Source organism: Lithobates pipiens, unplaced genomic scaffold, assembly GCF_037356315.1.
Source record: "Lithobates pipiens isolate NorthernLeopardFrog02 unplaced genomic scaffold, aLitPip1_a1.2 Scaffold_13, whole genome shotgun sequence".
In the NCBI taxonomy this organism is placed as follows: domain Eukaryota; kingdom Metazoa; phylum Chordata; class Amphibia; order Anura; family Ranidae; genus Lithobates; species Lithobates pipiens.
The window spans coordinates 205,372,659-205,386,239 of NW_027507718.1; the positions used below are offsets into that span (position 1 = coordinate 205,372,659).

A 13,581-nucleotide genomic window follows, 5' to 3' on the forward strand; every position below is an offset into this window, starting at 1 on the left:
TGATAAAATTTACAAACGCAGCAATTTATAATTTGGATGAAAGGTTTAGCACTGGGAAACATAGTTTGAAAGATAAAAAGTGCATTTTATATACAACTATATAGATCAGACCAAAATGAGGGACAAATGAGGGGGGAAAGAGGGACAGAGAAACATTGCTCCAAATCAGGGACAGTCCCTCGAAATCAGGGACAGTTGTGAGCTATGGATGTGCCTAGTGCTGTGCAGTTCCCATATGTTCAAAAAATGCTCAAAAAGAGGGTCATTTTTAGAAAGCCCTTTTCTGCTCTTGACCTGGCAAATTAAGCATTATACAATGATTGGTCAAACTCGAAGAGATTATTTTCCAATCCTGACAACTTTTGAAACCTTGTAGCCTATGGACATAAAATTTAACAAAAAACTGTTCCTCCTCAATGTGGACCCAGCCTTTCTTTCATTTGAACCCTCAGTCTACCATTTCTAGTGAAGATACTCCTTTAAAAGCCTCCTTTTCACTGGCAGGCCCAGCCCTACTGCTGCCCATTCTTACCTTGAGAAGTTGCCCAAACTCTGCTCCAACTTGCTGATGTAGACAATTCCAATCTTTAGAGTTACAGCTTTTGCCCTTGGTTGTACTATTTTGTGTAGACACCGTGGAGAATGTGACCTGTTAGATCTGCAGATTGTCTTTTCTTTCTGTGCATATGTGCAGAATTCTATGGCTTACAGCTTGGGTGATTGATCCATTGTGGGAAACGTGAATTTTGTGCATGCCTTTTGATGGCAATCTTCTCTTTGGCAATTCCCTCAAGGAACTAATTGATGCAACTACTGAGGAGGGGCTGAGGGGAAAGGATTTAATCCCCATTATTCACAGTTCTCTTTACAATGGGTATCCCCTACTTTACCCCAATGGCTAGTCAAGGGTCACATTTGCTTTTGCCACCTTCATGGGCTGCCAGCAGGATGGCTGCAAATTCATTTCATCACAGCCCCACCTCTAACAAGTCAGTGCGCACACAGTGCTATGTACAGCACATATCCAAGACAGACAGTTCTTTGTCTCGCAACTTCCACTGCCAACATCAAAATGGCAGCTGACTGACACTGCTCCACTCCTATATGCGTTACGCCTATTCAACAGGCTTTATCAGTAGTAGCCAATCACGGCAGTCACATGATCAGAATGCCCGCCTCCGCCTCCCGGCATTTAGAGCCTCTTAAAGAGCCAGGAGGGAAGGAGTTGAGGTTTCTTTCGTGCTTCCTGTTCTGTGTTTTTTTTTTTTGTAGCAGGTGGCATTAGTAGACTCCTCAAAGCAAACCTGTACAAACATCCTTTTTCCTATGATAATGGGTACTTCAACATTCCTCATAACCAATGATATTATAATTCAGTTGACTGCCACAGACAACTGGAAAATCACCTCAAAGGAATCACAGACAGCAGTAAATGCCCAACAGAGATTTAAACCATTCCCTTCTCTAGATTGGAGTAGATGGCTACCTTTATTTTCTTAACACTGGGCAGTACATTTTATATATATATATATATATATATATATATATATATATATATATATATATATATATATATATATATATATATATATATATATATACACACACACACACATTTTTTATTTTAACGAAAAACATGCAATCGCTTTTATTCAAGGAGGATTGAACATTTGAACATATTGTTGTTTTTATCGATTGGTGTCCGTACTGGTGGGTGGTCAAACAGTAGGAAACAGGCAGCACCAGAACGGGATCTTCAGAACCTGGCTACAGATAGCTACCACAACTTTCTGGCCACACTTTTTTTTTGCAGGGGGCAGGCAAAGAAGTACACACAGGATGCTATGGTCACTATTTCTATCTTGCATTTTGTGGATCTAGATCAGGGGTATCCAAACTATGGCCCTCCAGTTGTTCAGGAACTACAATTCCCATCATGCCTAGTCATGTCTGTGAATGTCAGAGTTTTCCGCAGCAGCTGGAGGGCCCTGGTTTGGAGATCTAGATCATTTTCTTTATGTATTTGGAGACATTTTCTAAGGAAAAAGGGTTTAGGTTTCCCTAAAAAAAAAAGAATGCAAAAAAAGGCTTGCAGTAGATTCAGCTATCCACAGTCCCTTAGACAGTTTACTGTTGTGTAATTTAGAATTAAAGCTCCACAATGTAATTGTCTTGTTCTAATACAAGTTTATTTTAAAAACAAATTATTTGTAAAGGCAATGCAGTTTATGGGCTGTACCTTTACTATTCATCATTCATCATTCAGGACTAGCATGTAACATAGAAAAAAAAATGTTAATCTGTAGTTTAGAATACTGGAGAATAAAATCAAATCCCAGTACATGATTTAAATGTGTTAAATTGGTAATGGTATTATTATAAATGTGTAAAAAATATATATATCGGTAGAAAAAAGAATTTGGCAGTTGTAAATTGGTAATGGTTTTATTCCTAATGATATTAAAAGCTTTAAAAATTATATTCATGTTACTAATGACGGTGATCATTGAGTTATAATATTAATAGTAGTATTATACATTGCAAGGTATACTTTATAGTGCTTTAAAAATGTTGCATTTTTTCTTTTTCTTTTTTTTTTTAGACAATGCAGACCCTCCCTACTGAAAAGATCACCAAGAACCCAATTCCTGAAGAACATCTTATTTTGAAGACTACATTTGAGGCTCTGATCCAAAGATGTTTGTCTTCTGCCATTGACCCAGTAAGTGACATTGGCTTTCTTTTTGAGCATTTTTTTTTTTTTTTTTTTTTTTAAAGGGTGGGGTTGGAGGGGGAAATGATTATTGCACCATTTCTAACATGTAGAACACTAAAAAAAATTCCCTGTCATGTTTATTGATCCTGACAAAATTTCTCTGCTCACAACTATTGCTGTTCCAGTGCGATCACCGCTATTATACTTTTATTTGTCATCCTAAGTCCAAACCTGTAGCGAGATGCAACTAGTCCCTGCATGCACAGGTGGCTCCATAGAAAGCTGCAATATAAAGGAGCCACCCTGAAACTGCAAACCTAGGGCAGTGGCCATAGCAGTAGCTTAAATGGGAACCTAGGCAAGGATTAAAATATAAAAAACTGCATACTTGGTAAGTTATTAAATCAGTTGCTGAAAGTGCTTACTAAAAACCTGAGGGTTTAATATCACTTTAGGTAATCATTCTCTTGTAACCTTAATAACACTGAATAATAATCATAATTAAAGCCTATAGTTGCTGTACTTTATGACACGTGTACACTGCAATTTTCAAAAACAGTTACATTTTGCTTTGTTGTAATTGGAACACTAAAATGTTCATGTATTTTGCATGCCCATGTACATTAAAGCGGTAGTAAACCCGCTAATGTTGTGTTTTTTTTTTTTATTTATTAATTTTTTTACCACCTGCAAAGAAAAAGGCATAATGAGCTAGTATGCACCGCATACTAGCTCATTATGAAATACTTACCTCATTATGAAATACTTACCTTAGTAAGAGGCCCCGACATCTGGCCCGATCCACGCCGAGGGAGCTGACATGCTCCCTTGGCGTTTCTTCCGGGTATCGCGGCTCCGGCGCTGTAAGTGGCCGGAGCCGCAATATCGTCGATTTCATCCCAGCCGGTCGGCCAATGCCGGACTTTCAGCCGAGAATCCCCTTGTGCGCATGCGCCGCTGCAGTCAGCGGCGCATACCGAGGGGAATATCTCCTAAACCGTACAGGTTTAGGAGATATTTTTTTTACCTACAGGTAAGCTTTATTATAGGCTTTCCTGTAGGTAAAAGTAAAAAAAAAAAAGAGTATACAACCACTTTAAAGTGGTTCTAAAGGCAGAAGTTTTTTTATTTTAATGCATTCTATGCATTACCACTTGCGACCCATGCCAATTTTTACACTTCTCTCCTACATGTATAAATCATCTTTTTTTTCTGGAAAATTACTCTGGAAAATGGTGACTCTTGCAAATTTTTTATCCCACACAGTATTTGTGCAGCAATTATTTTTTAAACAGGTTTTTTTTTTCTTTAAATAAACAGTTCCATGCATTAAAAATAACAAAACAATAAAGTTAGCCCAATTTTCTTGCATAAAGTGAAAGATGATGTTACGCCGCGTAAATGGATACCTAACAATGTCACGCTTTAAAATTGTGTGCACTCGTTGAATGGTGCCAAACTTCAGTACTTTACATTTTTTTTGCTTTACATTTTTTTTACAGGTTACCTGTTTAGAGTTAGAGGAGGTCTAGAATTATTGCTCTCACTCTAAAGTTCGTGGCTATACCTCACATGTGTGGTTTGCATGTTGTTTACATATGTGGGCATGACCTACGTATGCATTTACTTCTGCGCACAGGGACGGGGGCACATTTACAATTTTTTTTTTTTTTTTTTTTATTGTTCATTTTACTTTTATTTTTCTATTTTGACACTTTCTTTTTACATTTTTTTGATCACTTTTATTCCTATTACAAGGAATGTAAACATCCCTTGTAATAGGAATAGGGCATGACAGGTCCACTTTACAGCGAGATCTGGAGTCTATAAGTCCCCACATCTCGCCTCTAGGCTGGAAAGCCTGAAATAAAATGTAAAAAAAATGATCTTGGCTTCCCAACTGAATCAATGGAATGTTTTCAAATGCAGAGGCACATCATAATGTCGCGCCCGGGCCTCCTAAGGTCATAGAGACTGCCGGGGGCCATCTGGCTGTGGTATTCTCTATGGTGAACGTCCGGCGCCAGCGGAGTCCTTCTCCGGCTTGCAGATCGTTGCCTATAAAAACCATCAGGTGGCTGAACAGCTGCTATGATTGTTTTTATGGTGCAGGGAATCACCGGCTTTCTCTTTAATCGGAAGGATTTATGACCTATTTGCAGCTGCTGTCATGTTTTTTATAGATTTTGGTTAACCACTTTAAGACTAGGCCTTTTTCTGACATTACTAGGCCTTTTTTGCTTACAAGTTAAAATCAGTATTTTACTTAAATTACTTAGAACCCCAAACATTATATAGATTTTTTTAGCAGAGACCCTAGAGAATAGTGCAATATTTTATGTCACATTATTTGCACAGCAGTCTTTCAAACGCACACAAAAACGTAAAGTTAGCCCAATATTTTGTATATTGTGAAAGATGATATTATGCTGAGTGAATAGATACCGTCATGCTTTAAAAGTGCGCACACTTGTGGAATGGCGACAAACTACGGAGCTTTCTTTTGGTGGTAGTTGATCACCTCTGCGGTTTGTATTTTTTTGCATTGTAAACAAAAAAGATAGCGACAATTTTGAATTTTTTGCTATAATAAACATCCGCAAAAAATATATAAATTTTTTTTTTCCTCCGTTTAGGCTGATACGTTTTCTTCTACATATTTTTGGTATTTTATTTTTTTTTTGTTATCGTGACTGCGACATTATGATGGACAGACCGGATACTTTTGGCGTGATTTTGGGACCTTTTATATTTATACAGCGATCAGAGCAATTAAAAATGCATTGATTACTGTGTAAATGTGACTGGCAGTGAAGGGGTTAACCTCTAGGCGGTGCTGTAGGGGTTAAGCATGTCCTAGGGAGTGATTCTAATTGTGTGGGGGGGGGGGGTGCTGTGTGTGACACAACACTGATCATCGCTCCCGATTACAGGGAGCTGTGATCAGTGACATGATCGTGGGTATCCCCTCGGACATAGAGTCCACGGGACCCACGATCACGCTCATGAAGCTCCTGGCAGGCGTGGGCGAGCCCGAAACCCGTCTCTTAAAGGGCAACATACAGGTATGTGATTCTGCCTGTATGTGCCCTTCTGCAGTAGTATATCTGCGTGAGACAGTCGGGAAGCAGTTAAAACAAAAAAAAAAACTTTTTTTTGCCTTTAACCACTTCAGCCCCAGAAGGTTTACCCCATTAATGACCAGGCCATTTTTTGCGATATGGCACTGCGTTATTTTAACTGACAATTGCGTGGGTTTGCCACACTGTACCAAAATAAAATTTATGTCCCTTTTTCCCAACAAATAGAGCTTTCTTTTGGTGGTATTTGATCACCTCTGCGGTTTTTATTTTTTGCGCTATAAACAAAAAAAATGACAATTTTGGAAGAGGGGGAAAAAAATATTTTTTACTTTCTGCTATAAAAAAAATTTCTGCTATAAAACGTATCCAATCATTTTTTTTAAATGAAATCTAATTTCCTCATCCATTTAGGTCAATATGTATTCTGCTACATATTTTTGGTACATTTTTTTTCCCAATAAGCGTATATAGATTAGTTTGCACAAAAGTTATAGCGTCTACAAAATGGGGGATTTTATGGCATATTAATTTATCTTTTACTTGTAATGGCAGTGATCAGCGATATTTAGCGGGATTTTAGCGGTGGATAGATCAGGCACCTAGCCGACACTTTTGACACTTTTTTTGGGAACCAGTGACATTATTACAATGGTCAGTGCTAAAAAATATGCACTCTCAGTGTGTTTCTAACTGTGTGGGGGCAATGGGCTCACTACATGGGCACTCTGATCCGTGTTCCTGATTAGCAGGAACACTAGATCAGAGTATCCATGCCTGACAGAACAGCAGTCTGCTTGTTTACATCGGCAGACTGCCAATTCTGTCTCTACGATGAGCAATCACGGGTGACCGGCAGACGTCGTGTCCCCTGGGCCTGCCGATTTGCTCCCCCTGTGGCCAATCAGTGTGCGATCACCCCCCCCCCCCCCCCCCCCCCGTGGCCATTGCTAAAATCATATACAATTATGTGATTTTGCGCAATAGAGCCGCCAGGTGGCCGTAAAGTGGTTAAGGGGAAAAACAAAAATCATCCCTTTTTTAAGACCAAGAGTCGAGTGGGTGCTGTCTTGCCCTCACCCGGCTTCCTGCCCAGCCACAGAAAGGATTGGATCGCTTCCCGGTTTTCTGCCGGCTTCATTAAACCCGGAAGACACTGGGAAGTGGCCAGAGGGGTGGGGCACCTCTCCTGCTGCCTATATAATAGTGATCTCACAGCAAGTTCACTGCTGAGACCACTTTTATATGAAAGCCGGCCGCCTACTGTAAATAAAGGTGCCAGGATTATGGTAGCTAGCTGCTGCCAAAAAAAAAAAAACTGTATTTAACGTCAAATTAATAACATATATTTACAGTTAGGCGGTCGGCAAGTGGTTAAATCACAGTGGATTCCAAGGTCATAAATATGTGCTGATCTTATGTTGTATTGATTCCAGTCTTGAATCCTAATCTTCTACCTTTATTACAAGTGTTTAATATATTTGTACGCCTTTGCAGCAAACCAAAAGGAAGTTGGATGATGCAAATAAGAGGCTGGAGTCTCTGTACGACAAGCTCAGAGAACAAACTGTAAGTCTGCATGTTATTATATAGATGGGATAAGTGCCAGGATCTGTGAATTCCTCTAAAAACTGAAAATGAGCTGTTTTAATTATTATTATTATTATTTTTTTTTTTACTAAACCTGATAATTGATTGTGGCACTCCCTTTGCCTGGTGTTAGTTGTGTAGCAAGACACAAAGTGGGGATTTACTAAAAGCGGAACGTGCAAAATCTTGGTACAGCGCTGCATAGAAACCAATCAGCAGTTATTAAAGGGATTGTAAACCCTAGTTAAAAAAAATTAAATAAATAACAACAAATATGTCATACTTACCTCCACTGTGCAGTTTTTTTGCACAGAGTGGCCCCGAACCACCTCTTCTGGGGTCCCCTGGCGGTGCTGGTGGCTCCTCTCCACATCGAGTATCCACGTCGGAGAAGCGCTCTCCTTGATGGACACCTGTGCAGATGTGCTCCAGAGTCCCGCATCTGTCCATTCACAAAGAATGCAGGACTCGGCCCCACCCCCCCTGGTGCCACGTCAATGGATTTGATTGACAGCAGTGGGAGCAAATGGCTTTGCTGCTATCAATCTATCCAATCGGGACACGAGACACCAGCTACAATTGGTGTGCTTGTTCCCGGCCAGAGAAAGATCTGTGTCGGGTAAGTAAAATGGGGGGCTGCAGCACTACAGAAGGTTTTTCACCTTAATGAATGCATTAAAGTAAAAAATCATGAGCGTTTACAACCCCTTTTAAATCAAATCCGTGTCTGAAAAAAATCAAATAAACAGACATTAGGTAGTGCTGCAAATCCTCATACCTCCAATATAAATACAATACGAGTACATATACAATTATTATTATTGTACAGGATTTACTGTATAATAATAGTATTATAAGTGCCGCAATATTTTACACAGCACTTTACAACTTGAGGGTAGACAGTGAAAATACATTACACTTTAATACAGTAATACAATTCAATCAAACTATACCCAATGAACAACCTTTTATAACAGAGTAAGGCCGCGTACACACGGGCGGACTGTCTGGCCAACTAAGTCCGTCAGACAATCCGACAGACAGTCCGTCCTACTTTTAAATGAACGGAGTTGACAACACACGATGAACAGACAGTCCGCTGAAAGCTTGCGCGATGACGTGTACAGCACGTACGACGGGACTAGAAATACGACGTCCAATACACTGCAATGCAACCTTCGGCCGTGTAAATCCTTTCTGAGCATGCGCCATACTTAGTCCGTCCAACTTGCCTACTCACTGAAACCAAAGTTGGACGGACAATATTACGGAAATTCCGAAAGACTTAGTCCGCCAGACTGTCCGCTGAAAAAGTCAGCTGAAAAAGTCAGCTGAAGCCCACACACGAGCGGACTGTCCGCTGAAACACGCTTCAGCGGACCAAGTCCGTCAGACAGTCCGCCCGTGTGTACGCGGCCTAAGGCCGCGTACACACGCGCGGACTGTTGGCCCAACTTTGTCCGTCCAACAGTTTGAGCGAACAGTCCGCTCAAACTTAGCATGGACGGACATGGCCACACACGACGAACGAACAGTTTGCTGAAACCGTGCGCGATGACGTGAACGGCACGTACGACGGGACGCAAAATACGACGTCCTATACACTGCAATGCAACCTTCCGACGTGGAAATCCTTTCTGAGCATGCGCGAGACTTAGTTGGCCGAACAAGCCTACACACGAGCGAACAGTCCGCTGAAACCTTGTTTCAGCGGACAGTTTTTCGGAATTTCCGTAAGACCTTGTTCGGCCAACTGTCCGCTGAAACTGTCCGCTGAAGCCCCACACACGAGCGGACTGTCCGCCCAAACACTGTTCAGCGGACAAGGTTGGGCCAACAGTCCGCGCGTGTGTACGCGGCCTAAGAAGTAGAAGCAAATGAAAGTCCCAAAAAATCTTCCACAACAGTGCGTATTATGAATCACCACTAGTGTCCACATATAATTAAATGATTTCCTTCTTCATACAGTGCTTGTGACCACCACTCCCTCAATATGGATAACCAGTATGCAGAGCTGAAATGGTTAATGCCACCTCTACAGATATCTCATGGTTCTCTTGCTCCAGAAAGAAAGATTTTGTTAAACATTCACCTTCTGATCGTCACCCATGAAAAAGAGAGGTTCACTTCAAGTGCAGTACCTTTACACCTTCAGAGTTTATTGAAACCATAACATACTCACAAACATATTAACCACTTGCTTACTGGGCACTTAAACCCTCCTCCTGCCAAATTTTCAGCTTTCAGCGCTGTCACATTTTGAATTACAGTTGCGCGGTCATACCACACTGTACCCAAATTCATTTTCTATCATTGTTTTCCCACAAATAGAGATTTGTTTTGGTGGTATTTAATCACAGCTGGGGTTTTTATTTTTTGCTAAACAAACAAAAAAAGATGAAAATTTTTGTAAAAAAAAAAAAAATCATGTTTCATAGTAGTTTGTTATAAAATTTTGCAAACGGGTAATTTTTCTCCTTCATTGATATGCGCCGATGGGCTGCACTGCCGGGTACCGATGGGCTGCACTGCCGGGCACAGTTAAGGCGGAACTGATGGGGACAGTTAAGGTGGCACTGACGGGGACAGATAAGACGGCACTGATGGCTACTGATAAGATGGCACTGATGGGCCCTGATGGGGGGCACTGATGGATGGCACTGATGGGCAGCACTGTTGATGAGGCACTGATGGGCAGCACTGTTGATGAGGCACTGATAGGTGGCACTGTGGGCACTGGTAGACTGCACTGTTCAGTACTGCTAGATGGCACAGGCAGGTGGCACAGGTGGGCACAGATGAGCTTGGGACATTCTCCTCGATCGGGACCGATGTCCCTATCACAGCCCCCGGTGATGGCTTTTTTTTTTCTCCTCACGCTGTCAGTGCGGAGAGAAAAAAATGATTACTGGCTCTGTTTACGTTACGTGATCAGCTGTCATTGGCTGTCAGCTGATCACGTGGTAGGGGGTCGGGGATCGAGACTTGCTCATCAGAGTGCGCCGCGTGTGCCCTGCAGGTCGCACACAGGCCACTCGGGCATGGGAGGACGTCACGAATAATGGCTACAGCACGGATCTGAACTAGTTAAAAAGCATTGTCTTCAACCATTAACACAAACCGCCAGTGTGCCCGCTTTTCCTGCATGAGCCAGATCGCCACCGTCTCACCACCTCGCAGTACAGCTCGCTACCTCTGTGTCTCCTCTGGATTAGCGTGCTGGCCACACTTATGTTCCTACATGCAGTTATACTCTGTCATGTTTGGTCCGCGTGGACTTCCTCATAGAGCCTATGAGGAAAGCCTAATTAAACAAAGCTTAATTAAACAAGCTGAAGTTAGAAGCTAATTGGCTACCAACCTACAGCCACTGCTGCACCAAATTGTGAGTACTCCAGTTTTAGTAAATCTCCCCTAAAGTGACTTGTTTACAGGGTGCTTATATTGTATCCAGTTTAGTCATTGTATAGAAAAATGTAATAGTGCCTATTCAGTTGATTGCTCTGTTTAGTGTACACAGAACAACACACTAGTTATACAAGAGCTTCTAAGCAGTACTTGGCCATGGTAGTCACTGACGTTAAGTAGTTAGTTTTGTTTTATTTTACATTTTCTGTGTGAATTCTGACTTAACCAGTGTTTTTCTCTTTTACAGCTATCGCCTGCTATAATTGCAGGCTTACACAGCATTGCCAGAAGTATTGAGTCACGCAACTACACAGAGGGACTTAACATCCATACCCACATAGTGAGCACCAGTAACTTTAGCGAGACATCTGCCTTTATGCCAGTACTCAAAGTAGTCCTTACCCAGGCCAATAAGCTCGGAGTGTAATTTTTCTCCTCTCAAAAGACTTCAGCGCTTCTTAAGGAAAACCAAGCTTCTGCACCTTGTAATAATAGTTGACGGACCAAGGACTAGCATGTTTTTAAAAGTGTCAGAACTCAAACCTCAGTGACTCCTGAAGATTATTATTCACCTTTTTATTATTATTTTTATGTGAGAAGTTTTTTTTTTCCCACACCGTGATATTTCTCTGAGATTTATTATATTTGACAGATTACTCAAAGCATGACACTCTATTCAGAATTCCAGAATTGTGCTATCTAATATCTGAGCAGAGCTTTTTTTTTTTTAATTTAATGGTTCACATTTCAGAAACAAATTTGGTTGCCAATCGTGCCATCTACAATAAAGTATGTGATCCAAGTCAAATATCAAATGCTTTACTGTCATTTTGTTTACTTTGAGTAGGTGATTGATTTAATTCAAAATGTGCAAAAATATATTTTTCATGACATACTTGTTTTTAGAGCAAACGCCATAATCTTTAAATTTGTAAGGGGAATTCTCCACTTTGTATTCTGTTTTAGATGCAACTGTGATCCTCTTATAGAAAAGCTACATTAAACACTATTTTATGTATACTTAATCTTGTTATAGTTTTTAGAAAACTGCAATCTTTCTAAGCCAACAGGACACGGTGATGTCCTCAAATATTTCTCACATACATGGGTTTACATCTTTGTTCCTGAGTGTGGCCTGGTTTTATTAGTTTGTCATAATTGATTAGACCTCAGCATCCATGATGAAATATTCGCTACTACACTGCAGCATGTTAACCATGTTATTAGCATAATATAATGTAGGGATGGGCACAGACATAACTTTTTTTTTAAGGGTGTCACCTTACAGACTGCCTATTACAAAAATGTTACTGACCATTTAGTGATTTCAACACCGAATCAGTTTTTGAGGTAGGCTTTTAATTAAAATTGGTTCTTATTTATTAAACTGGTTGTAAACCCTTCCAACCAACTTTGACCTACAGGTAAGCCTAGATTAAGGCTTACCTGTAGGTCCAAGAACTATCTCCTAAACCTACACGGTTTAGGAGATATTTGCCGAAAAAACAGGCACCGCTGTCTAAGGTGCATGCGCCGTAGACAGCGGCGCACAGGCGCGCAGGCGCACTGAGCTCACCGCGGTCAACGGCGATATGCCGCGAGTGGCGGCTCCCGTGTGCATGCGTGGGAGTGACGTCATCGCGGCTTCGCCGAATGACAGCGGTGGAGCAGCGAGACCTACCGAGAAGATGGATGCTCCGGACTACAGGGGACAGCGGTGACTTTGCTGGCTCCTGTGTCAGTCTCGCAAAGAACTCAACAAACTTTGAGCAGCTTTGTGAAGCCGTTGTGAAGCACCCTTCAGCTCTAGTCTACCTGCTGAATACCAATCTTAATGGGTTGGCTCAAGCTTTAAACCAGCATATTTAGCAGGTTTTGGTGTTTTAACAAACGTCTGGACTATTTGAAGCAGATTGAAAGCTGTTTTAAGGCTACATCCAGCACTCCCATTAATATCTGTAATTAGCACTTCAGGACAGGCCCCAAATGTGTGCTTTAAGACGAGCATGCTGTATTTAATGCTTCCTGTTCTAGATGCTTGTTCTACTACAATATACAAGCTAATGACTCTTGAAGCTAAGGAATGGTGCTCAATAGTGTTGTAATGGAAGTGAGTACATTTCCAGCACAGGCAAGCACATTTTGTAATACAATTTGACAGTTCTGTGGGTGCTTGTGCTTTGACTGACCTTATCACTGCCATTAAAATGACACTAAGATATGGTATTTGCCTTGGCTTACCGTGTTTCCTTCTCAGTAATGTATATAGTCATTTTTGTTCTATATTATCTTTCTCTAGTTAATGTTCAATCTTCGGATTTGGACAAGCATTGTCTACCTCAGTCCATCTCTATGTCATAATAGACTATATAATAACCCCATGCCTGAAATGTAATTTTCTTGCTCAATTGAGTCGCAATCTTGTGTTGCTTGGTTGATGTAACTTTAGTATTAATACTTCACCAGAATTGGCATTGTCTGACAAAACCTTGAGCTCACAAGTCATCTTAATACATAAAGATAGATAAAAAGTTTATATTGGCAGTATGGGGTTTATTTACTAAAGCTGGAAAGGGCAAAATTTGCCAGAATTCTGCACAGAAACCAATCAGCTTCCAGGTTTTATTGCCAAAGCCTAACTGAACAAGCTAAGGTTAGAAGCTGATTGGTTTCTATGCAGAAATGTGACTAATTTTGCCCTCTCTAGCTTTAGTAAATAAACCCCTGGGTGCCATCTCAGCTGAGGTGCTACAATTTAATAAAATATAAAGTACCACATTTGCTCCA

The 13,581-nt window shown here is 40.9% G+C and overlaps 1 protein-coding gene across 7 annotated transcripts in view; it reads left to right on the forward strand.

The window, feature by feature from the left end:
* Nucleotides 1–11,819, forward strand: part of SEC31A (SEC31 homolog A, COPII component) — a 92,935-nt gene extending 81,116 nt beyond the window's left edge. For all 7 annotated transcript variants that reach the window (XM_077476149.1, XM_077476146.1, XM_077476148.1 and 4 more), the window contains 3 exons: nucleotides 2,603–2,722; nucleotides 7,294–7,365; nucleotides 11,042–11,819. In XM_077476149.1, coding sequence (XP_077332275.1) covers nucleotides 2,603–2,722; nucleotides 7,294–7,365; nucleotides 11,042–11,221 — 372 coding nt within the window. In that variant the 3' untranslated portion in view covers nucleotides 11,222–11,819. The remainder of the gene's footprint in view (nucleotides 1–2,602; nucleotides 2,723–7,293; nucleotides 7,366–11,041) is intronic.
* Nucleotides 11,820–13,581: the final 1,762 nt, after the last annotated feature.